General features: G+C 56.5%; 1 protein-coding gene across 2 annotated transcripts; it reads right to left on the bottom strand.

Moving 5' to 3' along the window:
- Nucleotides 1–1,808: 1,808 nt before the first annotated feature.
- Ints1 (integrator complex subunit 1) lies at nucleotides 1,809–26,415 on the bottom strand. 2 transcript variants are annotated; one of them, XM_050163130.1, is made up of 47 exons: nucleotides 26,067–26,415; nucleotides 25,235–25,525; nucleotides 23,830–24,026; nucleotides 23,592–23,729; nucleotides 23,222–23,381; nucleotides 23,025–23,130; nucleotides 22,745–22,931; nucleotides 22,515–22,660; nucleotides 22,277–22,418; nucleotides 21,253–21,429; nucleotides 20,566–20,674; nucleotides 19,908–20,028; nucleotides 19,516–19,593; nucleotides 18,807–18,964; nucleotides 18,237–18,333; nucleotides 17,096–17,187; nucleotides 16,917–16,977; nucleotides 15,705–15,902; nucleotides 15,319–15,448; nucleotides 14,914–15,093; nucleotides 14,691–14,840; nucleotides 13,704–13,883; nucleotides 13,510–13,614; nucleotides 13,202–13,369; nucleotides 12,893–13,004; nucleotides 11,551–11,712; nucleotides 10,954–11,100; nucleotides 10,413–10,511; nucleotides 10,088–10,212; nucleotides 9,507–9,761; nucleotides 8,813–8,972; nucleotides 8,474–8,614; nucleotides 8,160–8,346; nucleotides 7,958–8,081; nucleotides 7,406–7,536; nucleotides 6,792–6,879; nucleotides 6,489–6,715; nucleotides 6,231–6,354; nucleotides 5,580–5,713; nucleotides 5,299–5,491; nucleotides 4,426–4,553; nucleotides 3,972–4,084; nucleotides 3,195–3,308; nucleotides 2,724–2,794; nucleotides 2,451–2,542; nucleotides 2,234–2,343; nucleotides 1,809–2,152 (listed from the first exon to the last, which is right to left on the bottom strand). In XM_050163130.1, the coding sequence occupies exons 1-47, from the start codon at nucleotides 26,203–26,205 to the stop codon at nucleotides 2,037–2,039; spliced, it is 6,663 nt and encodes a 2,220-aa protein (XP_050019087.1). In that variant the 5' UTR covers nucleotides 26,206–26,415; the 3' UTR covers nucleotides 1,809–2,036. The 2 variants fall into 2 exon arrangements, with proteins under 2 accessions (XP_050019087.1, XP_050019086.1); XM_050163129.1 differs by having other exon boundaries at nucleotides 22,745–22,938; nucleotides 23,026–23,130.
- Between the last annotated feature and the right edge of the window lie 452 nt (nucleotides 26,416–26,867).

Raw genomic sequence — 26,867 nt, 5'->3', positions numbered from 1 at the left:
CCTCTTGTGTATGGCAAATGGTAGAGGCTGAGGATGGGCACCCAGATGCTGTTCGCTGTAGCAAAAAAAACCTTCCCAGGCACCTACTTCTGGCCAACTGAACCAACGTGGGCCCTTGGTGTTCAAGAGTCTTGGGTCTCTGCTGAATTGAGTGTCCCAGGACAGCCAGGGCTACACAGAGAAGCCCTGTCTGGGGGTGAGGGAGCCCCAGGCCTTGGCTGGGCGCTCATGTAGAAAGTGCCCAGGACTCTGGCACTTAACATCAGAGGCAGCCGATTGCTATTTGGTACCCACTGTTCTATAGGCTAAGGTTTGAGGAGGGGCAAATGCAGGCACAAGCTCCAGTCTCAACTCTCCCATCATGGCGCTCCCATTGCCTTCCCAGGCTTTAGGGGCAGGAAGGTACCACTTGCGCTGCCGGGTATCAGGTCTAAAGGGAGGTGGCAGCGCTTGGATTGGAAATAAAAACCCAAGGCCAGGTTTAGCACTAAGGAGATGGGATGTAACTGGTGTCATGTGCTGACTCCTGGACACCACGCTGGGCCCCATCTTGCCAGGGTAGGAAGTACACTGTGCAGTGGCCTTCACTGGGGGCCAGTGGTCTCCATGCTGTGCTGTGGACACCCTTCCATTCATTCTCTTGTCTCCCATACATGGGTGGGACTGGCCCAAACTGAGGAGTGGTCACCCAGCTCCAGGAGTCCTATTCAAGGTCCCCCAAGGGAAGAGCATGGGTACCATGAATGGCCCTGGAAGTAAGATCTGTGTGGGACCAGGTCTCGGTGGGACTGGCCCGCAGCAGGAATCAGAGGGCTAGAGAGTAGTGATATGGGGGGTAGAGGGGACAAGGCAAACAGGAACCTCCCTGTGTCCAGGTACCTTCAGCTATTCAGGAGGGCCATCACGGCCACCTCTACCTGTACATACCGAGACCAGCTCCTACGCACGGGCCTGGGTAGAACAAGACCACCTGAAGTTGCCTCCTGGTCTTCATTCCTTGCCCAACCTGGCCCTCCAAATCACCCCAGGATTCTACTGGGGACAAGCCAGCCTTGGCCCATAGGAGCCCCTGCCATCAAACCCACATTGCTATGGAAGACTCAGGATGGGAAGCAGTCAGTGAGTGCATCTGGAAAGGTGTGTGGGTGGGCAGCCCTGGTTCAGTGGCTACCATGGGCCCAGGGATTGTGGGGCTGAGCCTGTGCAGCCCAGGTCATCACCAGAAGCAGTATGACTTCTGGGGAACCTAAGGCCACAACTGGTTTCCTAGGAAACAGTGCCCCCTGGTGGCCAGAGATGGAACAGTCAACCGCCAGGGTCAATCCTGCTGGGGCAGTCTGGGGAGATGGTGGGAAGGGCCCTTGGCCACCTGAGAACCGTTGTGATTCTAACCTGTAAGGCAGGAGCCATCAGAGACAACTGTCACTGCGGAATGGTCTATCCCACACCAGCTGCAATTTACCCTCGGGAACCTTTATGTCGCCTCGTGGATGAGAACTGGTGGGTCATCTCTGGGGCTACCCATAGGACCTGCTCAGAATCACAAGCTACTAGGGCTATTCCTGCCTGCACCACATGGCTCTATCATCTGTCTGGGATGAGACCAGTCTACCTGGCTGGTCTTGGGGTAGAGGACCCAGGGTCAAGCAGGTCAGACCATTGGAGAGAGGCGGCCAGTGTGGGTGGCCTGCAGGGTGGTCCATCAGGGAGGCCTCAGGGTCTCTCCCCACCAGGCCTCCGCTCAAGTCCTTGGAAGCCTTGCACCAAGTACAGGAACCCAGGGACAACACAGGACACCGGACAGCACAGAGGGACTCGATGCTTCATTTAAAGTGGCCCTCAGTGTGTTTTTGCTGGCACAACAGCCTCTCCTTGTATATCCAGTGACCAGAGAGTTGGCGAGTACTCCGACTACCAGCACCAGCTGATGGCTGGAGAGAGCTGTTCTCAGTCCCAGCCAGCCTCAGGGGGCTCAGGGATGAGGCGACCAGAGCGGGTTTGCTGGTAGAGCTTGGAATCAGGGTGAGCACAGTGGTTCACATGACGGCCTCCATGTGCAGGATCTTCAGTGCCTCCGAGATCTGAGTGCTGGTGTCGATCTGGCCATACATGCCCACCAGGAAGGCTCGGTGTAGCAGCACAGCCGCGTGCTCTATGGAAGAGTTGACATCAGACAGCTGTGGGCCAGTGGCACCTCCCAGGGCAGCAGGTGGGTGCAGGGTGGGTGGCTCACCTTGGCAGAGCAGGGTGTACTCTGGTAGGTTCCTGAGGGCCGTCTGTACCACCTCAAAGTCCCGGCTGCCCAGGCAGTACATGAAGGTAGGCAGGAAGTCAGCAGCGATGCTGCAAGAGACATGCTCCAGTGGGTACTGCCCCATGGCATGGGAGCCTTCCACGGTCTGGCTCGGCTAGCTGGGGGTGACAGTGCCCTCGGTGGAGGCTTTACTCACCTAGGGTTGTTCTGGATGGAGCGCAGAGCGAGGCTGAAGGCCAGGTTGCGGCAAGACTCCTCCGCAGAGCTCATCAGCCGCTGCAAGTTAGTCTGTTCAAGTGGGAGAGGAATGTCACTAGGCAACCATGAAGACTCAGCCTAGTGGCTACTACATGGACTGTTCCCAAGGTGCCACCAGGGCAGTAGGACAGCCTGCTTGGCTTCCTGCTTCAGTCTGGGGCAGTACCCAGCTCACACGGCAGCAGGATGAGTTCCTCCCAGCCTCACTCACCGAGAAGAAGCCCAGGACCTCGGGTCTCCGCCGCGACATCTCGTCGATGTCGCTCAGCGCTTCAAGCACATCTGAGGACAATGGGTCCGGTTGGGGCGTCTAGGAGGCCCCTCCAGGGGCCTCCTTCCCACCCCAAGCAACCCAGACACAGGAAGGGACAGTCCCCAGGCTCCCCAGGATGCACCAGGCACTGGGTGCCATGTTCACTGGTTGTTCTGACACTACACCCTCCTTCCCATTTGACCTCACACTGGTCTCCAGGGAGGGCTTGACAAGGGGCTCACCCTGTGATCAGGACACTTGGAACAGCCCCCTCTACTCAATCCCCGCTTCTCCTCTGAAGACGGATAGGCCAAACAGTCACCCTGCTGGGTCTTCCTTAAGCACCTCAATGCTTCTGGGGTCCATTGTGCTATCTGAGCCAATAGTGCAGTGCACCCAGGGTGGTCTAGGAGCAGCTGGCTCACTCACCCTCAACAGCCTGGCCCCGGGAGAGCCTCTTCATGTGCGGAGCCACGTCAGCTACAGTCAGTGGGGTGCAGAGGGAGACACTGACCAGGGGTAGGGAGCCGGCTGAACGCTCATCTGTGAAAAGTTAGCCAGGGTCAGGCAATGGCTGAACACTGAGGGCTCAGCCAGGCTTGCTATCTCCATGGAAAGACTACGCCCATCCCAGAGGTACAATGACCACTACCCAGGATGCAACATAGTGTTTGGTACATGTGGTGTTCATGGGGTTGGGAGGTGTCATGTGGATGCTGGGTGACTCTGGGAGACACAGCACCTATTTTCCGTAGACCTACGGCCAGCCTAGGAGACCATTCTCTTGGTTCTGCCCTCAGGGTGCCACTCCACATGGGAGACTGGTGTCTGGACACTGTGTGTCCTCTATGAACACCGTCTATGTGCTTTCAGTCAGTCTGGCCCACACAGGCAGCAGAGCCCAGCCACAGTCACTGAGCCTCTAGGCATCATTCACCTGCCAGTGACCATGTCAGCAAAGCATAGAGCCCTGTCTGTGGGCATGTGCCACCATCAAACAAGCAAGGGGAAAGACCTTGACCTAAGGACCAGCCTGCCCAGGAAGCATCTAGAAGGTTAATGTCTGCCATGGGAGCAGAACCTGACATTCCCACAGGAAGGTTCTGTTCAACTTGGTCATGGTACCACCCAAGCACATGCATGAGAAGGTAAGGTCCCACCAGAACCCTTCCTACATTTCACTCAAGAAGCTACCTGCCCCCTTACCTTCGCCTTCCTCATCCAGGCCTTGTTCAGTTCTCCCGTCCCGGCTGGGCAGGCTGAGCCCTGCCAGCAAAGACTTCAGCATTACCAGGTCACTGTTGTCAAAGGACAGGTCACTGTGGAGAGAGCATGGGTTCACCTCAGGGCAGTGCTTCTTAACCTGTGGGTGGCGACCTCTTTGGCAAACCTTAACGCCCCAAATATTTACAGTACGATTCACAACAGTAGCAAATGACAGTGGGCAGGCTGAGAACCACTGCTCTAGAGGCCAGGCAGGGAAGAGGCAGGCGAGGAAACGCAGCAGGGCAGGAAGGATTGCCTGGGCTGAGGTCAGTGGGAAAGAGAGAGGTAGGGAGGAACGCGTGAGGAGGAGCAAGCGGGGATGAGGATGAGGGCTGCAGTTCCGGCCAGGACAGTATGTCTAGACTGTCCCTCCTGGCTCAGGTGTAGGACTCACTGGAGGGGCTCTGCGTGCTTCTGCAGGAAGGCCACGGCCGCTGGTGCGCTGCAGGCCACATACTTGTGGATGAACTGCACGAACTTGCTGATGAAGGGGGCCAGGTGGCGGGAGGACTTCCGGTAGTTCTATAAAGAGGGCAGAGGCACCAGAGGCTTCCTCAGACCCTCGACATGACACACGACCCCCATGATGGCCTCGGGCCCTAAGCCAGGCTGACTGGGGCCCGGTGCTTCGGTTTTGAGATTTTACTGTACGAGTGTTTTGCACACAAGTGTCTGGTACCCAGAGTTCAGAAGAGGGTGACAGAACCCCTGGAATTGGAGTTTGAAATGGTTGTGAGCCACTATTTGAGTGCTGGGAACCAAGTTCTCTGCAAGCTGCTAGTGCTCGCTAATCACTGAGTCCTAGCTTCAACCCCTGGGCTTTTCTTTCTTCTTCTTTGAGATATCTAACCTATATATAGTCTCACAATATTATAGCCAAGGTTTGTCTAGAACTTGCAATCTTCCTGCCTCAGTCACCCAAATGTGCTGCTGCTACACCTGGCTGGCATGACTCCCGTCTTTGTCATAATATCACAGGAAAGATGTACAGACTAGGGCATGTGATGCCCACAAACAGCACACAACGGGGCTTAGCACCAGGAGTCTAGAATATGGGGTTCCCCAAGCAGGAGATGCTGGGGCTTAGGAACCTTAGTAAAGAGTTGGTCTCCAGACAGCAGAGGAAGAAGCTACTAAAGGGGTGGCCTGGCTTTGGCCCTCATTCCAGATTCTCCTGTGGGAGCAGAAGGAAGTCAAGCAAAGACAAGAGGGGGCATGGGTGGATATCTGGGCTGAGGAATGTGGGGACAACCTGCCTGGCACCCACCAGGAGCAGGCGGATAAATGAGCACAGGCAGTCCCACAGAGACCCCTGGTGCTCGTTCTGGAAGACACGCGGCTGCAGCAGCTCCAAGATGCCCAGCACATGCAGGAAGAAGGCCAGGTGGTTCTGCTGCCGGAACTCCTGGAAGTTCAGGTGTGTGCGGCCGTGCAGGAGGGCTGCAATCATGGGTAGGTGCCTAGGGGGCAAGAGAAGGGCACCTGGGTCACGTCTTCTCACCAGACACCCCAACCCCATGGTGTGCCCACTTCTGTGAGAGGAAGCACCTCAGCAGCAGGATGGGGTGGGCCACAGCCAGCTTCCGACAGGCCATGTTGGCATCGGCCACTCTGCTTTCAGAAGACCGGGAGTCACTGGTGTCTGCCAGGAGCGTGATGAAGCGATGGATGAGCCCATCGAGCTGGGGGGAGGGGAGACATGAGGAGGAATACTTGCTCACGCACGCTTTGAATTCTCCTATCCCACTCATAGCCCTGGATGCCAATCGGCAGCACCATGCTCAGCATGGACTTCTGGAGATCATGCCACAGGCAGGACCACATGTGGCCTCTCACACAAAGCTGAGGACACAAGCTGACCACCCTACCGAGGTACAGTGGAGCGCTGGCCAGGTTGTGTAGAAGGCAGGCAGGTTCAGAGACACTCTGGGGGTAACAGGGCATGCCCCTCCTGATGGAGGCCATGTTGTCCACATTACACAACACACATGTGCCACCTCCTGTCTGTCCACCATCTGAGTGCAGAGCAGGGAGGGGCAGTGGAAAGCATCCCTATGTGCCCAGACGGCTCTTCCAGGAAAGAGCCTACGACGGCACCCTCAGGGCTCCAGTGAGGTCAGGTGAGACTGATGGCACAGCCCCTCCTCCCACTGCTCAGTGGCTGTGGGCTGCACAACTACAGCAGGCTGTGCCCCTCACCTTGCAGATGCTGCTGCTGGTGGCACCTTCACTCTGCAGCAGGACCTCGGGCACGGGCACCCGGACCTCCGGCCGTTGCAAGTACAGCTGTAATAGCAGGTCTCGGCAGCGCTGGCCCAGCACACTGCAAAGAGCCAGGGAGGGTAGAGGGACCGGTCACTGGGATGATGTGGCCAGGGAAGGGCCATGTGCTGAAGAAGCCACTCTCAAGCAAGAGCAGCCACCTACAGCAAGGGGTCACAGTGGGGACTCAGGTACCTGTCCCCCCATTGTTGGATGCAGGTGGTCAAGTGTTCTGCCACTTTTCCGACACTCTCGCTATTACCACGGCAGCAGCTAAGCAGCAGGGGCAGCCGGGACTGGATTAGAGTACGTGCGGCACTGTCCCCATCCTGGCTCCTGGTCTCTGCCTCAGACAGGATCAGTTCCACCAGGCTGAGCAGCTCTGGGCCCTGGACATGGAGCACCAGCTCCTCCCGCCGCTTCTGCAATCAAGCAGCCACAGGTCAGCCCCAAGACATGTCGCCAACACCCACAGGGTTGAGACAACTTGAGACCTGCCTGTGGAGTGCGCTGGTCCCGGCCCTGCCAGATCCGTGGAACATGGATGCAGGCCCAGAGGAAGTCCAGGGAGGCTGAAGGGTCGAGCCTGGAGGAAGCAAGCAGCCGCTGAACACAGAGTCAGGGCAAACTTTCTGGAAAAGGACCTCTGTAGAGGGCCCCACTGTCTTTCTGAGGAGTCCCTGGTGCACAATGGGAGGCAACCGGGGTCTCCCTGAGCCATACACTCCCTGTGTGTTTGTGAGCTGGGCACCTGTGACTCTCGTGAGGAAACTCAAGCATAGGTTGTGTCCATAGGATGGGCCTGTCACAGCCAAGAGACCACGAGGCCAGATGGGCAGCTTCTCACAGCCCCTCTGCCTCCCATACCACGGCATGGAGTTAAGCCAAATTCTCCACAGATGAAAATGTGGCAAAAAGACAGGAGAGGCTGGACTGTCTACTCTTTAGTTAGGGGCTGGGCACCCAAATCAGGATCCTGGCCCAGTAGTTGAGGGTATGCAGGCGCCCAAAGGCACTGAGCACACAGGAGACCCCTCAGGAGGTGCTTATTGCCCTGAAGCAAGGTGCAGGGATAGAAATCATGGCTCCCAGGGATTTGGGGTTGGCCTCACCTCTGTTCCCGGCTCTTGCCTAGCAGGACATGGATGCAGCGGTGCAGTGTGGACCAGCTGGCCTGGTGTGTGAGGAGGGCGAGGAGGTAGGGGCGAAAAGACAGCACCTGGGCACTTACGTGGCCTTTACCCTGGAGAGGAAAGAGGTCAGGATGATCTCAGCTGGGCCCAGGAACAACCCGTTCTGACAAGTCATGTCAGCTGGCCACGCTCTGTGGGGGGGAGGGGAGTGCTGCCCCAGAAACAGCAGCAAAGGGCCGTGCAGGGCACTATCTCATCTCTGCCGTGCGGGGCAGGGCCCTGGGGTTCCATCTTCTCATCTTCCCCACACCTCTGGCTAACCTGGCTTCCTTAGATTTTAGGGCCTGGAGGAACTGTCCTACGCTCACCCCTGCTCCAGCCCCTGTCCTAGATGTGGCTACCAATGTCGATCCAAAGAGACATACACCACAGGGCCAGGAAGGCCAGGCCTGGCTAACCCGCCCCTCCTCTGGGGCTAAAAGACACAAAGTCTCGAGTGGCAGCACTGCTGGAGGGACATGTCCCTGTCACCTTTCTTCGTGAGAACAGCAGCTTCCTCTGAAGGTCAGGGCAGCTACTGACCACTTCCGGGTCCAGCGTCTCCAGCCAGTCCACAAGTAGCCCAGAGGCTGGTCCCAGGCGCATGGTATCTGTGCTGCAGGCAGAAGGATCAGAACAGAGAGCAGGCTGCAGAGCCACCACCCTCCCACCCCCTGGCCACATTCCTACCTACCCGGCACCCTCAGCATCCTGCTTGCTAGGGCCTAGGAGCTCATCCTTCTCCTGCAGCAGCAAAGAGCTCACCACCACAATGGGCCCAGAGGCCAAGCTCGGGCAGGAGGTCTCCGCAGTGGCTGAGAAAAGCGCCGTCAGCAGCTCTTCCAAGTGGGGGGAGCGCACTTCGATGAGGCCCCGGAGCACTGTGGGATAGGAAGCTGGCTGAATCAAGTAGGCCAACAACCCGGTGTTCAAGGCAGACACATGCACAACTCAAGAAGGTCCATGTGAGACACAGGGAATGGGGGACAGTACTGGGCTGGGTGGTACCTTTGCTAATGAGCTCTGGCTCCACAGTGCACTTCTCCCCAGACTTCAGGGTGGTAATGACGGCCCGCACAGTGGAGTTGGCCACCTCCAGGTCATGGTGGAAGCTCAGGGCCTCAGCCAGGTGCAGGAGCCCACTGCGCACTGTGAGCAGTGGAGCAAACCATGTGACTAATGCCAGGGCTCTGGTTTGCCCACACACTCTCAGCCGGCCTCTCTGAAGGCTTGCCCTCCCCCTCCCCCTCCCTCCCCCCCCCCCCCCCCCCCCCCCCCCCCCCCCCCCCCCCCCCGCCACGTTAACACCAACCAGCCCCTGCCTGCCTGCTGCCCTCAACTGCTCACCGTCACTGATCCTGCGTCTTGCTGAGTAGCGGGTAGCAAACAACTTGAGTTGGGCCTGCAAGGGCCCATCCTCCACAGCGGGACTGTCCAGCCACTGCAGGATCTGCATAAGCACTTTAAGGAAGAGCGAGGAGAAGCCAGTGTCCTGAGGGACAGCACGCTGTGGGGACAGCCAGCCATGTGTGAGCACACTGGCGAAAGACTACAACAGCCCTGCCTGGGGACCAGTACCAGAGCCAGGACCCAACATCATCCCACTTGCCACTCAAAAGCATGTCTCTTAAATGCCAGGATGACCCTGAAGGAGTTTAAAGACCCGTCCCTTGGGGAGATACCTCCACTAACAAATCATACAGCAGAGAAGAAACACAGGTGTGCACACATTCACAGCACTTACAGAGATGCATTCACGTGTGCAGACATGGCAGACCCAGACCAGTCTGCAGACAGGATGACAGAGACCTCATTCACCCTCCACTACAGGACCCCTGCCCATGCCCGCTCCAGGTAGCTGGCTTTTTATATTTAAGGACAGGGAATCTAGGCCTGCTGAGGAAAGCCTGCTGGGGACAGCATCAGGCCTGAGGCTGGGTTAGGAGATGCCCAAGGCTGTGTGTAGTTGGGAGAGTCTACGTATTCCGGGCCACCAGTCTCCCGCTGCCCTTCCCTCCCACCAGCTCATGTGCCAGTGTACCTGGTATTGGTAGAGCTGGCGCATCAGTGGGCAGGAAAGGAAGTGGCTGTGGTGCATAGCCAGAGCCAAAGTGCCACCATGTGGGGAGTTCAGCAGGGTGGCCATAGCCTGAAGGAGGCGCACTGTGATGCCTGGCACCTCAGGGTTCCCCTGGCGGACGCGGGCCAACTCTTGGCCTAGGGCTTGCTGCAGTGCCAGGGCAAGGGGGCGTGGGCTGGAGCTCTGCCACCGTGGGTCGGGGCTCAGTGGGAAGATCTGAAAGCAGAAGGTGTGAAGAGTGCAGGGGCTCCCATGTATACCACTTCTCAAGTCCGTCTAATTTGGGTTCAACTGCATGAACTAAGGAACCTGGGATCTGGGCTGGAAGAGTGGCAAAGGACCCCAACACCCCAGAAGTTGCTGTGAAGGGCAGAGGTACCTAGAGCCCACAGAATCTAGGCTAGAAGCCAGAATCAGACTTCATACTGAGAGTATGGTGAGTGAGTATACAGTAGTAGTTAGACACACATGCCATGAGAGACCGGAAGACATACATGTGCAGGGGGTACTGCTGGGAGACCCTCACACGACAGCCCTGGTACCTGTAGAAAAATGCCAGCCAAGTCATCTTCAGGGCCGAGCACCGGGACCTGTGTCCCTGCCCGAGTCCTGCCCTGGCCCGGTGGAGGCTCAGGGCTGCTTTCTGGCTTAGGAGCCTCTGTGCTCTCTGCAGAGAAATAGAAAGCATGTGGCCTCAAAACTTTCCAACCAGCTCCTGGCACCATCCTGCCTGGGCCCACATGGAGGGTAGATAAAAAATTAGAGCCCCACTGGTTGGAGGCTGGTACCAGCCAGGGAACAGCATGCAGGCCAAAGCAGTTCAGCCTAGACAGTAACGTGGTGGTGGTGGTGGTGGTGGGGTTGTACCTCGTCGAGGTGGCAGGGAGGCCGTGAGGAGTGAGTGGAAGGTCTGGCCTCCTGAAGCTCCTCTCTCGTGCTGCACCTCAACCAGGTGGGCCATGTAATCTGCAAGACAGCAGCCAAGGGACCACTGGAGGTAGGTGAAGCCAGACTGCAGTCCCACAGAACAAAGGACCAGAGGCTGCCACACCACACCCAGCAAGCTCTTCTAAGACTGCAGGAGCTCGGTGGTGCACACCTGTAATTCCAGCACTCGGGAGGCAGAGGCAGGCAGATCTCTGAGTTTAAGGCCAGAGTGAGTTCCAGCACAGCCAGGGCTACACAGAGAAACCTTGTCTCAAAAACAAAACAAAAAACAAAACAAAAACTGCAGGAGCTGAGCTACAGATTCCCAGCAGAGGATCCAGGGTTCCTTCTCTCCAGCCTCAAAGTCAGTCAAGATGAGGTAATCTAGTATCAAGAGTTCCAGGATCCACCACAAGTGTAGATGCCCCACGAACCTAACAAGCATACAAGTTCAACCCCGTAGGCCCCCAGGACTTCTTACTCTTGTCCATGATGTTCTGCTCCAAGGTCTGGGGGTCCTGGGCCACTGCCTGATCCAGGTACTGCAGCAGCTTGCTCATGCTGGACACAGGGATGCCAAAGGACTGCACAAAGAGCAGCAGCTGCTGGGGCTCCAGGTCCTGCAGGGCTGTGGGCAAGGCATGCTCAGCTGCCCACTGGGCCATGCCAGGTGCGTCACCAGCCCTAGACTCACAAGGGTAACCCTCAGGTGCCCCACCACAGGGCCTGGCACTGCCAATCTCTACCACATGCAGTCCACTAAGGACTTCCATTAGGTAGAAGACAGGATGTCACCGAAGACCCTATGGCTCACTGGCATCCAGACTCTTTGGTACATCTTTCACTGGGCTTTTCAAGTTCCCTGGGTCACTCTGAAGTTTCCCTCCCTGCCTGTGGACAGACTGAAATACCCAAGCTGGGCACATGCCCAGCCCCTGCTGGGATCCTCTGCTCAGGGCAGCTTGTCTATAGCCCACACACCCTCCATGACTAACCGGAGAGCCCCGACACCATCTCTTGTGCCTCTAGAGGCCGAGTCTTTTATAGCCATTTCTTCCCCAGCCCAGCCTCACTGTACCAGCATCCACTAGCCGGGGAACCTCAGAGCGGATCATCCGCAGCTTCAGCCAGTCGGGCAGCAGCAGGGCCTCCTCAGAGGTGTCCACCAGGAAGGCTGTGGGCAGGGGCTTCTTCTCAGGAAACCAGATGTCCAGCAGCTCATGGAACTCACCATCACCAGCTTCAGGGAGGATACAGGGAAAAGAGGTATCATCTGAGGAGCCATGAACCCAAGAAGGACCACAGACCACCAGGGGCTACTTGCAGTGGGGAAACTGAAGTTTTAGGGGAACAGAAAAGGCTCAAATGCAGACAATGACAGGGCACTGGGGCCATGACTTCATGTTACCCTGTCTGGTGTACAGTGGCCAACAGTATCCTGGGTTTGTGGGTGAAACGTGGCTTCCTGCCCAAGGTCACCATACTTGCACTCATGTGACAAGAATCTCAGCACAAACTGCCTGTTCTCACAGTGCCTTCAGCCCTGGGTCTCTGTGGAGACCCGACAAGATGAGACCACGTGAAGCCAACCTTCTGCGCTGTCCTTCCTCGGGGCAATGTGGCAGACGCACACCACAGATGACCACCTCTCCCTCAGTATGACAGCGGAACCCACCTCTCCCTCAGTATGACAGCAGAACCCCACCTCTCCGTCAGTATGACAGCAGAACCCCACCCCTCCCTCAGTATGACAGCGGAACCCACCTCTCCCTCAGTATGACAGCGGAACCCCACCCCTCCCTCAGTATGACAGCGGAACCCACCACTCCCTCAGTATGACAGCGGAACCCACCTCTCCCTCAGTATGACAGCGGAACCCACCCACATTCCCCGGAAGTCCCAGGCAGAGCATCCTTTACCCTTTCTACTCTCTCAGGCATAACTGGGCACATGTGTGGAAGCTGCCACAGTGACCAGGACCAGAGGGAAGGCTACGGCTAGAGAGGTTCCAGTCAGCCTGGGCTTACCAGGCCCTGGACTTGGCCACACTGAGTTCCCAGGCCAACCCACAGGACTAGGGAGATATTGGGAGCTCAACTGTACACAAGACACTCAAAGAATGAGCAAGAAGGGCACACTCATGTGGCACTCAGCAGCTGTGGTGCAGCGGGCAAGGGCACACCCAAGCTATACCATAGGGTGCTTCCCAGACTTAACTAGAAAGCTGAGTTTAGAAAACCCAGGACAGTCAGACAGTGGTGGTGCACTCAGAACTCAGGAGACAGAGGCAGGTGGATCACTGTGTGTTTGAGGCCATTCTCGTCTACAAAGAAAGTTCCAGGACAACCAAGGCTACACAGAGAAACCCTGTCTCGAAAAACAAAAACAACCAAACAAAAAGCCCGGGACAGACTACTTACCACGGGGTGGGCCCAATGTTAGCAGGATAACCATGGCATGGACCACAAGGATGTGCATGGTTGCTGTCTCCCCACTGGTCCATCGTAGGAACACTTGGTCCTGAGACTCTGACTGTGAGCAATGGCGGAGGGATAGGCACCAGGTGGCTCAGAGGGTAGGACTGACCCCAGTGTGACAGTTTACCTACCCTGTGCCCCTCTGGAGTATCAGCCCCTAGCTACTGTCCACCTCAGTTCACCACACACCCTCCTCACTCCCGACAACCACCCCGTCTCCTCTCACCCACTGACTGCCCACTGGGCCCTCACCCAACTGTAGACCTCCTCGCCCTCCTTGCTCTTGCGCATGCGCCGTACATAGCGGGAAAACACGGACAGCAGGGCACTGAGTACAGCATCAGACGCAGTGCTGCAGGAGGGCTTTGCGAAGAGGTGTGCCATGATGGTGGAGCGCTCCACGACCAACCGGGCCACATCCTGACGGGGGGTAAGGGCTGTCAGAAACTTCAAAGACTCCGGCCATGAGTGGCTCAATCTCCTCGATTCCCCATTCACTAGCCCAGCCGCCAGCCACAATGGCGACACTGAGCCATTCGGCCCCGCCAGAATTCCCTTACCAGGGCCAGGTCACTGTGTGGGCCTTGCTCCTCCACTGGTGTATGCTGGGACAGGTAGATCAGGTAGGCGCTGATGGTCTGGGGGTCAGTCTCCATGTGGATGGCCTGAGGAGAGGGTGCGGATGTCTGAGACGGATCCTGGCAGAGCGTGCAACCGCCCCTTCCCTCCAGGACTGGCTCTGCCCATTCTGTACCTGCTGTAGAGCCAGGGCAGTGCTGGTCCTCACGCTGTCAAACAGGGGCAGCCTGGGCAGGTCCCGCAGCAACCACTGATAGCCCTGCAGCGCGTCTGTCTCCCCTACATCCTCCTCCATGGGGGGCTCTTTCTCTTCCTTGTCACGAAGACCACCCTCAGACAGAACCAGTGACAAGCCCTGCAGGTACATGCACAGAGCTAAGATTGCCTGCCCTGGTATGCAGCAGGCCCACCTTATTCTCAGAAGCACACCTGTTCCCTCAAGTCCCACATGGAAAGAGGGCAGCTCCTGTGTGAGGAGACTCACCAGCTCCCTATTGCTACCGTGACTGAGAGGAGAAAAGGAACATGAGCTGAGCTCTTTAAACTCTGTTTGCTTTCGGAGACAGGTCTGACTCAGCCCAGCCTAGCCTCAAATTCACTAAGCAGTCAGTCACCTGACCTCGAAATGCCCATCTCAGTACCCTGAAGGCTGGGATTCCTAGGCTTCCCAACACACTGACATAAAACATTTGCTCAGAGCTTTTCTCTTTGGTGCTAGTGATGGAATAGAGAGCCTGAGCCTCAGCCCAGTGTCCTGTAAGACCCTTCTAGATATGGCAAACCGCAGTCTGTCCAACCACTCTCAGAGTATGTCCATCCAGGGAAAGCCACAGGCGAGAGACCAAGGGCTCCAGTTCTTGCAGACTAGACTAGCAGCACCCATACCTTCTGCCCAGGCAGATTAAGAAATAGGTGTGGGGGAGCCACTGGTTATCTAACACATACTCAGAGACAGGCTATGACTCAGCAGTAGAGCACCTGCCTAGAATTCCCCAGTGAGGGGCTGGGGTGTGGCTCAGTGGTAGAGCACCTGCCTAGAATCCCCCAGTGAGGGGCTGGGGACAAGGCTTAATGGTAGAACACTTACCTAGCATGCGTAGCTGTTAATCCCCAGGACCCACTGCCACTACAGCAAGTCTCTCATACACTAGGTCACACTCACCTTCATGGCCAGCACCCGGGAGGCCACCTGTGAGGAACCCAGACGCCGGAGGAAGTAGTCGAGAACCTCACATGTGGTCTGCTCATCTGCTTTAGGGCCCAGCAGCAGATCCTGCAGGCGGCCCAGAAGCTGCCGCTGTTTCTGCTGCCTCTGTGGACCAAGAAGAGCTGTCAGGGCCAGTGCTTGGCTAGATCCGGTAGGGTAGAGAGCTGCACACCCATACCTGTCGCTTCTTGGCCTTCTGTTCCCGGCTTTCACCCTCCTCATCCTCCTCCCCAGAGGCAGTGGCATCAGCTGCATCGTGTAGCAGGAACTCACACAGGCACTGCACAGGCAGCACATCCAGCGAGCCTTCGCTGGACTGCACCAGATCCGCCAGCCATGGCATGGACTGAGAGGAGGCCTGTGTGGGCAGCAGAGAGACAGCTTATCAACGAGGCCCAGGTACTAGACCCTGAATCCTCCAGCCTGCGGGTGCTCAAGTGTGCCCTCTGTAGGGCAAGTGGCAACCTGCAGCAGTCAGTGTGCATCTGAACCACCCATGGTGTCTGTGCACCAGCAGCATGAATGAACACACTCTGCCTTCCTGGCCTGTGGCCCCCTCCACCATTCTCAAGGCAGGACCTACCTGGCGCTGGATGATGTGCAGGAGGAAATCGGGGTTACGGCTGCGGCACAACAGGTGTCCAAGGCGCAGGGACTGGTTGAGGGCCTTCACCTGGTCCAGGATGTGAGGGGGTGGCCTCCGAGGAGGGCCTCTGTGTGTGATGGGGGACATGAGAGTCAGAAGGCCACACATAGAAAACCAGAGTGCAAGTACAGGAGAGCCATACTTGTCTCCGCCCAGTACGGAAGAGCCATACTGGTCCCCACCTGGCAGCCCAGGGGTGGACACCTCAGATAACCCTAGCACCCTAAGGCCTAACCCCAGAGATCCACACCATGTGGGTAGCTCTGCCTGCTTGCCATCTGTCTTCCCTTACACCTGGGACTGGGACAAGGAGGGCGGCTTACTGGGGGTCCAGGCTAGTGAGCTGGGACAGGAGGAGGCTGCTGCTCTCGGTGATGGTCTGCTTGGTGGAGGCGGCAGCCAGGTGGCCCTCAAAGGCCAGGATCTCCTGCTTCTCCCTCTGAGAGATCTGCAGCTCACGGTTGATCATCTCGGTCCGTGTCTCCTCATCCGTCAGCGTGCACGGTGGGTATGAGTAGTTACTGGAGACCAAACATGCAGGCCTAGTACCCACCCCTGCACATGGGCACCCACAGGCAATGTTCAGGGTCAGGCACGCAAGGCTGCTATTGCAGGAGCACAGTCCGAGCACTAGGCCAGCAATAACACTGTCCAATAACTCCCCAGCAGCCCCAGGCTCCGGGAACTAAGCATAGAAACTTCACACAGCATGACAGCCACCTTCAGCATGGAATCTAGCTAGTGTCAGATTTCCAGCGTCAAGGACACCTGCTCTGCCACACTATGTGACACCATATCACACCTCATGGGACCCTTGTTCATTATGACAGCCTCACAGAGACACAGAGGTTTCTGTGAGGCAAACACTTCCCTTTCTTTTACATGCTCAAAAATTTATCTCCTTGAAGAATCCCTTCCACAAGTTCCCATGCCCCATGTCTCCCAAGCATAAACTACACATCTAGTATCCTACACCATAGCCAGACATCTGTTCCTCAATGCCATGGCCATACACACACCCAGTCCCCAATGTCACAGTCAAACACCTAGGCCTCAACATCACGGCCACACACAAGTCTGACCCCTAGAATGTCACATCCTTAGGCTGAGACCTAACGCCCCTGCTCTGTGTGGTGCCTGCCCGACTGGGCTGGACCAACTGCAGCAATAATCATCACCTTGACTCACACGGGCTTCGGCGCAAGAAGCTCTGTCAACTGTGCTAACCACTGTGCAGGTCAGCATGGCTGTGGACCTGCTGCATTCCCCATGGGCCAAGCCCACATCCATTTTGCTCCCACTGTCTGCCTGGTTTGTCCTCTTCTCAGTGAGCGGTATGCGAGCTGCCCAGCTCGTGTGCACAGGGTTCCCATGGTGATGAACCACATTGCCCAGCCCCAGGGAAGGAACTGAGACCAATGAACAACAGACTTGGCTGCAGAAACTGCACACAAGGAGGCAGACACCAGGGAGGCGGAATAAATAATATTCCTCTGTGCAGCCCACCCTAGGATGAAGAATGCTCACCCACTTACTTGGTCATCACCATCTCCATGAGCATCTTTAGGGTGGGATACTCCTCCCATGCAGCCAGGCCTAGTGAAGGAAAAACAGGAGGCTGCCTACAGCATTTTCTCTGGCCTCACATGTATGCTAGCCGGCACCTTGCTAGGCTCTGGCCCATGATCTATCTCCCATGGCCAGGACAACTTACCGATGTTCTCTGGGTTGAAGGCGGCAACAACCAGTAGTAGTGGCCAGGCCTTCCAGTAGAGGGTAGAGATGGCAAGGTTTGGGGGCTGATACCTGGAAGGCAGGGGCATCAAAAGTGTGAGCTCAGTGCCAGGGCAGTTCTGTTCCCTAGAACCCAAGTAAAAAAAGCCAGACATGCTGAGCAGTGGTGGTGCATGCCTTTAATCCTAGCACCTGGGAGGCAGAGGCAGACAGATTCCTGTGAGTTCAAGGTCAGCCTGGTCTACAGAAAAGTTCCAGGAAAGCCAGGGCTATGCAGAGAAACCCTGTCTTAGAAAAGAAAAAAAAAAGCTAGACATGGCTGTACATGGTTGTAAATCCTAGTGTTAGGATGTGGACACAGAAGGAGCCCTGGGGCCCACTGGCCAGCCAAACCAATGAGTTCCAAGTAAAAAGGTTAAGAGACTTCGGCTCAAGAGGCAGGGAGGAAGATGTAGGAAGCAAGACTGAAGGCCTGAGGCCAATCCCCAGGATACAAATGGTGGAGAGAACTGGTTCCCACAAGTGGTCCTGACTTCCACACACGGCCTTGGCACGTGTATTTTTACATGTACACACACACACAAAATAAGTTAACTGAAATGAAACAGAAACAGAAAAAGACCAGAGTGCATACACACACACACATATACCTTAAAACATACAAACAAAAGCTAGAGAGATGACTCAGCAGGCCTGAGGATCTGCAGTCGAATCTATACACACACACACACACACACACACACGCACGCACGCACGCGCACACACACACACACACTCTTTCTCTCATAAGTAAAACAAAAATGTTAAGTTTAAAGAAAGTCTGGGAATATAGCTGAGTAGCAGTGTTTGTCTAGTACATGCAAAGCCCTGGGTGCTACTGCTTGTTCTGAAAAAATAATTTAAAGAAGCCAGACATGGATGTGTATGCCTTTAGTCCCAGTACTCAGGAAGCAGAGGCAGGTAGAGAGAAACCATCCAAAAGAAAAAAAAAGAAAAGGCCCCAAAGTCAGAGACCCCAAAAAGAAGCAACAGAAGGAATGGCTCACACAGGAATAGTGGCTAGCAGCTGTGGGCCCTGGAAGCCAGCTCCGCCTCAGTGGGGAACAGAGCTACAGTCTTACCCAGGTGGCAGCTGGATATTCTCAGGGTGGTGGTAGGTGCACAAGTTCAAAACCGCATCTATCAACTGGATCCTCTCCACCTTCAGAACTTCCACATCTGAAACCCAAAGGCACTGGATTCTAGAGTCTGGCCCAGCCCTCGGTGGGCAGCGGGGAATAAGTAGGAAGAGAGACTGGGACTTTGCTCCAGGTAAGGTATGAGTGCGACTGGTACCACAGCATGGTGGGCCAAACCAGGGGGAGAACGGACAGGCAAGGCACTGGCCGTGCAGGTGGCAGAACCCTGACAGCAGCCCACCCTGGGGTCTGAGGAGCGGTGCTGTGAGAACCCAGAACAGGAAGCTCCATGCTCAGGGTCCTTTCACCTCCATGCCAGGGTTGTGGGAACACGGGTGAACTGCAGCACCTGCCAGGGCACGGGAGGTGGGGGGGGGGGGGGGTCGGACCCTCTAGATCCTCAATCTGGGCCCCTGACCTCCTGGAGAACAGTCACAGAGGGTGTGAGGCCCAGCTGAGGTGGTGGCACCTCAGACTCGTGTGGAGCGAGGGGCAGAGAGCCAGGAGTGTTACCGTCAGCTTGCACAGCTGCGGCTCGCTTCACAAGGTGGTCAGCCAGTTCCATGGCGTCGGCGGGGCCAAGAGGCAGCTCTCGGGACAGTCCGATGACCAGGATTCTCATCAGGGTGTCCTCCAGAATGGGAACCTCTGAGCAGAGGCGCAGGAAAAAACTACAAGTGATGTTGGGAGACGGCCGGTGAGGGCCACGGCGTCTCCGTGGCCAGTGGCCAGATTCCAGGCCACCTTTCCACAAATGCAATTTTCTTCAGTCGAGGGGCCCATGCGAGGAATGCACACTAGGTCCTGGCCTTTAACGGCTAGACAGCCGGTGGGAGACCACTGCTCCTCTACTCATGGTCACTCATCCATGAGTGGATGGTCAGGCTGTATATAACCCATGGAAAGCAGCTGGGAAATGTAGCAGCTAGGGTAGGAAGAGAGCTTGGGGAACAAGAGGACAGCAGTGTCTACTAGCTGGACTGGATAGTGGGGGGCAGGGCAGATATGCAGGTGACCAGTGGGTCAGAAGGGATAGCCAGTCAGCCAAGGCAGTGCAGAGTGGAAGGGGCTGCCTCAGGCTGTGACCAGGGAATGATGGGAAAGAGGCAGGAATTGGGGCAGACAGCACTGTAGGTGAAGAACAGTACAGGGCTGGCAGGGTGGGCTAAGCAGGTGCCCACAGGCTGCACCCTCTGGCTGCCCTGCCCACCCCAGCTCTCACTTGCGGTCGCTCTCCGGTGGCCAGTTATCCCACTTGTAGTAGGTCTCGGGCTGCTCGGTGAAGAGCACCTTGTGGAGGCTGCGGGGAAAGAGTAGGTGTCGATCAGGATGAGGCTGGGAACCACACGGACAACCCTGGCAAAAGCCAGTGGTGGAAAAGTGCTCGGGGCTTCCTAACTCCAAAGCCACCCGCCCACAGTGGCCACTAGTGAATGAGTGACATTGATGGGGCTCTGTGAGAAAGAGAGCCCCACACGTGGTCTCATGCTCAGGGCCCTTCTGCTGTCGACCCGTGTCGGGGCTCTCAGGTCCACAGTCAGCGGCTGCAGCAGAGGTAACAAAGAGGCACCAAGCAGGTAGCACTGTGAGGCTGACAGGTGACCTGACTCTTACCAATGCACGTAGTCCTTGGGTGCAAGCTTGCTGATGGAGGGGACAACAGTGTGAAGCCACCATACTGCGTCACGCTGGATGGCTGCGATCTGGTTCTGGAATGTGCGTAGCACCTCAAGGTCTAGGAAGGTGAGAGGCTCGTGGGTGCCCTTTGGCCATGGCTTCAAGCAGGCCAAACCACAACGGAAACCACTCCTGTCCCTGTTATGGACATCCCATCCCACTCTGAGCCTCAAAAATCAACAGGATGCCTGCAGTGAGCAGGTCCCAAGCACAGAGTCCTCCCAGCCAGATGGCAGGAGGGCACCGCTGCTGCTGGAAGCCCCTCCACCCCCGCCAGAAGCCGTGCTGAGGCAGGCACCCCGCCCCCCACCCCCATGCTGTCTCCAAGAGTCAGCTCAGCTTCAGGAATGTGCAATTACTCAAGGCTTCCTTCTTTTTTGTTTGTTGTTTGCTTGTTTGTTTGAGATAGGGTTTCTCTGTGTAGCTTTGGAGCCTATCCTGGAACTCGCTCTGTAGTTCAGGCTGGCTTTGAACTCACAGAGATCCACCTGCCTCTGCCTCCTGAGAGCTGGGATTAAAGGCACGCACCGCCACCACCCGGCATGGCTTGGTTCTCATGTCCTTGCCTGAAGACCCCCAGCCCAGCAGGTCTTACTTCTCTTCTCTCCTTTGTCCCAGGCGATGCCAGCCTCTTTCACCTGGGCTGTAATACCCAGCATCATGGACACAGCCAGCACATCCGTGATGTGAACCACAAACCGCTCCTACAGGCAGACGGAGTGGCAAGGCTGGCATGACCAAGGGGCCCTCCCACAGGACCCACATGGCATAGAGATGCATGTGTGCATGTGCATAGCAGACACGAACACACAGACAACATAGAGGCCAGCATGTCTGCACATCTAGAGACCACCATGCTCAGATAACAGCTAGCAGAAGCAGGCCTTGGGGTCGAGGAGTTGGCCAGGCTGACAAAACCCTCTCCCAACAGCAGACTGCCACCAGGGTGGACTGCCAGCCTCCCTGCTTCATCTGCTCAGCAACACCTCCTCCTTCTCTTGCTCTGCACCCCTAGTCAAGCAGACCTCTTACTAGGGTGCCCTGTTCATCCTCCTAGTCATTCCATAGTCCTGCCAACAGCAATGTCCATATCCATGTTGGGGTCACCAGCTCCCCAGCTTGGTCAGCCCCTCCCCATCCTTATGAGGGATGGAGCAACACTTCACACACGGAGCCCGTGTCTGCACACAAGCCTGGCATGTGGCCATCCCTACAACAGGGTAAGCCTGTCAAGGCCAGAAAAGTGCAAAGTGGGCAGTGGTGAGCAGGGACCCCAAGGCACCTTAAATTCCATCTCCAGATACTGTGGCTCCTTGCGCTCCTGCATGAGTCCCAGGCAGAAAGCTTGGAAGTTGATCTCATGCTTGGTCTGTTTGATGATCTCGCGCAGCAGGGCCCTGGAGGCACGGAGGTAGTCGTCCTTGTTGGTTAGCAGATCCTGGAACACCATGGCTAGAAACTGAGGCAGAAAGGAACCACAGAGAGCTGGAGGGTCAATGGCTATCCAGGTCCCTTTGCCATACCCCACATCAACCTGCCAGGACCTCACTGGGACCTGCAGAAAGCCTCCCCCAGGAGAAAGACTCTCCAAAAAACTAGGCAGTTAATGTGGTAAGATTGGGCAGGTTCCCACAGCACATCTTGGGCTGCCTGTCCTGAGAAGAGGGCCAGCCTTCCCTTCATGGATGTGAACTCTTAGGGGAGGATGAACATGTTGTATTTTACTCTCCTGGTAGTTGGCAAGAGAGGGCCAGTCCTCTTCTGATCTGGGAAAGGGTTAACTGGCAGACACAGGGATGGGGACACCACACTGACCAGAAACTTCAGCTCACCCCACCTAACCAACCTGGACTCCAAGAATACCAAACACCAAAGATGCCGACTAGATATGCAACTATCCAATCAATTATCTTAAAACACTAGGAGGGCAGCCTCAGGTGTAGCCGGATGCCAGCATGGTACCACCACAGCCTGGCTCCTTGGCTTCTTGGGTCCGGAGAGATGCCAGACCTGTCACCCATGAGTCAGGACTCCAGACCAGGGCTGAAGATCTGTGGAGATGTCTGTTTGGTTTAGGAAGATCCCAACCAAGGAGGCTGCACCAGGCTGGAGCAGGGGCAGTTGAGAGGCTCACTCAACACCAAGCGCTTCCTCCTCCACAGTGTTAGCTCACAAGGATGGTTCAGAAACCAGGAGCCAGTGGGTCTTCCCACACGAAGCCAGGAGTTCCTCCCTGTGCAGCTCCACAAGTTCCCAGCCTCAGCTGGACATAAACCCATGGGCTGGCCCATGCTAAGTGTCCGCACCTTGGGCGCCAGCTCAGAGCTGTGTTGTAGCACAGTGTAGAGAATCTGCATGTTGTTAGGGTTGCGAGCATTGGAGAGCTCGTTGAAGATCACAAACTTGATGGTTGTGCCCAGGTTGTCCTTGTGTGCATTCAGTAGCTCCCTGGACACAAGAGCCGAGCAGGTGAGAGGCACAGGCCAGGCTCCCCCGCTCCCCACTGGCCTGTCTCCCCAGCTGCTGCCCCAGCTGGCCACACACCTGATGCAGAGCATATAGTGATTGAGGAGCACCTTGGGCTTGAGGCGGATCTTGATCAGGTGGGAGATGGCATCCATGTCTTCTGGCCCATGCGAGTTGCAGTTCATGCACACAGACATCAACAGGTCCTGCGCTGGCCTGGTCAACTGCAGGGAGGCCAGGAAGACCATTGAACACACCACCATGACAGTCCGGACCCCCACGAACTCTGTTTCACCAACACAGCGCACCTTGGGGTTCTGCAGCCACATCTCCAGCCGCTGCACGGCCAGCAGTCGCACCTCCTTGTAGCCACAGGTGGCTGTGAGCAGCCGCAGGAGGTTTCTGGACACGTTGTCGATGGGCTGGCGACGGTTCAGCTGGTCACGAAGCATGTCCAGAACATACTCTTCTACGCTCTCTGTGAGTTCATCGTACCTAGGCCAGAGGGGGGAAAGGGAGGCCAGGAAGGATGCCAGCTCCAGGGCCCCCACTTTGGTCTCCTGAGACTGAGGCTGTCAGCCCACCTACCTTGGCATGAGCTGCCCCTCCTGCTCAGGACTTAGTTTCTCCTCAGCAATCAGCAATTCTGTCTGACTGTCCTCCTCTTCCGTCAATGAGGGATGGGGGCTGCTGCCTGCAGGCACCATGGGAGCCAATGGGTAGCTTCTCCAAGGGATGTGGAAGGCGGTACCCTTGGCACCCACCCAACACCTGACATCTCTTACCGGCGCCAAGGTCACCTCCACCGCGTGCCCCCTCTCCCTGTAGCAGCACACTCTTGGGGGGCATCTTGGTGTTGAAGGCTGTCTGGATGTTATCCACGAAGGTGCGGCAGTGAGGGCTGTCCACCCAGATGCGCTCACCCAGTGAGTCCTCAATGTACACCTGCAGTTGAGTTACGTTGAGTTACGTTTGGACCACACCTGATGTTGGCCAGGTACCCAGAGCAGGGGCAGCTAAGAGGCCCTCATCAACACCCAGGGAGGAGGGCTAGCACACTAGGGGCCTCCATTCGCTTCCCTCGCTTGTATGGGTCTCCAGCATCCTCCTTTCCACAATGCTCTGCCTCCCTGAGTCCCTAGAGGGACGACTCACCTTCACGAAGATCTCAGGCCAGTTCTCATCCTCCTCGTAGGCGGCCATGAGAAGGTTGCAGGCTAGTACAGACACTAGGCTGTTCCCTTTGGCCTTGAAATTAACAGAGGCATCTCTCCGCAAGAGGCTGCACAGGGCCTAAAAGGACGGTAAAGTCATAGCTGTCATGAGATGCTCACACCACACAGAGACAGCAGCAGGTCCAGGGAGGGTGGGGAGAGCAGGCTGCCAGTCTTACCTCAATGACACCTTCGGTGGCAAAGATGTTGGGCTTGATCTTGGCCAGGTACATGAGGCTCAGGTAGAGCGTGCTGTCAGGCTTGGCCCGCGTCACCTTCAGCTGCTTCACCGCCCCACACAGCACTCCCTCTATCCTGTCGTCATTGCCCTCCAGCTCAGCAGCTTCGATCTCATCGAGCAGTACGGTGGGAAGAACTGACCACACGGGAGGTTCAAGTTAGAGCAGGGGTGGGGGCAGAGATCACACCCAGAGCCACAGGGATGAGCAGACAACTAGAGGCAACACAGATGAATCTCACCAGCACATGAGTTCACAGAAGCCACACACCCAGGGTTAGAGTTAGTGCCTTTCTTCCCAACCCACGTCCTCACAAACACTATGCAGGCGCTTTATCATTGAGTCACACCCCAGCCCCTCACCGGGGGATTCTAGGCAGGGGCTCTACCACTGAGCCACACCCCAGCCTCTCACTGGGGGATTCTAGGCAGGTGCTCTACCACTAAGTAGCTGAGGTTGGCCTTGAACTTTCAAGTTACCTGCCTCAGCCTGCTAAGCAGTTTGAGGTCCACCACACCTGGCTACTCTCTGAGCCTTTGAAATGACATCTCAGTAACAAGGGGTAGTGTAGCTTTATGAGACACAGCTTCAAACACCTGCAGGACAGGATGCTTGTCCTTTGGGCTCTCACAGGGAAGTCTCCTAGAAAGTGCTCTGAGCAGGCATGCAGACAGTGGTGCCTGTTACTGGAGTGCTAGGTGCTTAGAGGCTGGCAGAGCTAGTGGGTGACAGGTCTATGCTACAGGCATCATGGACCTGTTATGAGTCCCCGAGCAGGACTGGGCTGTAGTTCAGAGGTAAAACACTTGCCTTGCATGCACCAGGACCTAGGTTCAATCCTGACACCATCAAAGAAGTCACTGGATAAGTGACAAGAAGCAGGGAACAATTAAACAGCTACACATTTACAAGTGTTAGTAGGAACAGGGCAGTGGGCACAGTTATCTCCCTCTAAGGTCTCTTTGGTGCTATCAGGAAATGTTTTCCTGTCCCCGAGGGAGAAACTGTGGGGAAAAGATCTCCTCCCACTTGAGGACCAGGCTAGAACCACCTGCTGGTGCACCCGCCCCCAGCAGGGCTCAGGACAGTGTTGCTAAAGAGGGACATGCCACACACATGCCAGAAAAACATTGGAATGATGAGGCCAGAGCAGTGCGGGGTTGGGAGGCACATCTGTGTGCAATGTCAAGAAGCAAGCCCACAGGAAGCCAAGAGCTCATCACACCCACTCCTGCAGAAGACCCCACCGTGCTAACAGACCCAGGCTTGAAGTGGCCCCAGTGGGCACTTGGGTGATGGACAGGATGAGGGAAGCTCTCTGGGCAAGTTAGCCGTCTCACCTTACCTTCAATGGGTACCACGGACGGCTCTTTAATCGAGGGAGAAATGGCTCGTTTTTCTGCAACCGCAGCCTCAGCCAGACGTCCCAGGGCACTCAGTGGGGGAGTGGAGGACAGTTTGGGGCGCTTGGTGAGGCCAGTCAGTGCGGAGGCACTAGTCAGAGAGGCTGAAGCATCTCTCTTACGCTCTGAAGGCAGCCCCGAAGGGGCTGGCTTCAGCAGCGTGGATGCTGTCTTTGATTCGTTGGCCTGGCCCTTGGATCCCAGAGCGATAAAGTCTCCAGGGGGAGGATGCCCTGCAGAAGAAAAGAACACCCACTTTTGTAATACCCACTCTCAGAGAGGATAAACAAGACCCAGAGGAGACAAAAGTAGAGCTCAAGATTACTCAGCAAGACCACGCCAGGGCCAGCAGTGGCTGAGAGTTATCCAGTGCTGACCACAAGCTAAGCCATCTCTAACTCACAAGTACCAGGACAGGCTCCAAAGCTACAGAGAACCCTTGTCTTGAAAAACCAAACCTGCCCAAAGCAAAACAAAACAAATAAGACCCGGAGGTTAGGTAATGAATCCACTGTCACACAGTGAGCAAGGAGCAGCTCCAGGACCCCAATCAAGATCATCTGGCTTCAGGGTCTGTGATTCTGGTCAAGGCACCCTGTTTTTTTCCAGATGTTCAGCAGAACATGGATGGCCTTGTCCTTCAAGAGCCCCCAGAGTAGCTATCCTGTAGGAATCCTGGGTTGGGTGACCATGTCCTGCAGGAATGCTGTGTTGGATAACCATGCCCTTCAGTACTCTTAGGTTAACTGTGCCCCGCCGCGCGTGGGAACGCACCTGAGGGCTTGGCGGCAGCGCTGGGCCTCCGTACGGTGGTAGGCTTGGCTCGGTTCATCCTGCCCGCGGCCCTGGCGCCTCTCGCCGAAGCGCCGTCACCTGGGAGGAGGCGACGGGAGTCACTCGCTCGCTCAGTCATTCATCCCTCGCGCCGTGGCCACTGAGCTGAGTGCCCAGGGCCGCTCGCTGGAGTCACAGAACGGGACCGGGTGCAGGGCACACGCGGCCGGGCGCGGAGACGGATGTCACCGCAGGGAGTGGAGTTCACTTGGGTGCACGGACCTCTCACCTCCTGCACATCATATTGCAGGACCGCAGTACGGTCGCTCCGGAAGTGGAAGCTGATCGGAGCGCGCTCCCAGCGCCGATTTTTTCACATAACCGGAAGTAAAACAGACCCGAAGGAGAAGAAGAGACAAGAGAGAACCGCAGAACGTGCACAGTGTGTGCACCGCCCTCTGGTGGTAGGAGGCTGGATAGACCGTCCCCGCGCCATTCTGAAAGCGCCGCTAGAGGGCCGTAAATTCTCCCGCTTCTTTTGGAAGGTGAGGCTGGTCCTAGATCAAAAAGTCAGGATCCTACTTTCCTATTGATCCATCAATGACATGCTCTGAAGTCAGAGATGCTAAAGGCCTCCTGCAATGGCCTCTGGATTTGACCTACTTTGGGCACCTCCCTCTACATGGAGACCAGAGCCCAAAATCTCCCTTAAAATAGCTACTTCCAGCCGGGCGGTAGTGGCGCACGCCTTTAATCCCAGCACTCGGGAGGCAGAGGCAGGCGGATCTCTGTGAGTTTGAG

Source organism: Alexandromys fortis, unplaced genomic scaffold (genome assembly GCF_014885135.2).
Source record: "Alexandromys fortis isolate MF-2015 unplaced genomic scaffold, M_Fortis_MF-2015_v1.1 scaffold_144, whole genome shotgun sequence".
Lineage (NCBI taxonomy): Eukaryota > Metazoa > Chordata > Mammalia > Rodentia > Cricetidae > Alexandromys > Alexandromys fortis.
Note: the sequence above shows the minus strand (reverse complement) of the source record. Positions and strands in the feature narration are given on the sequence as shown.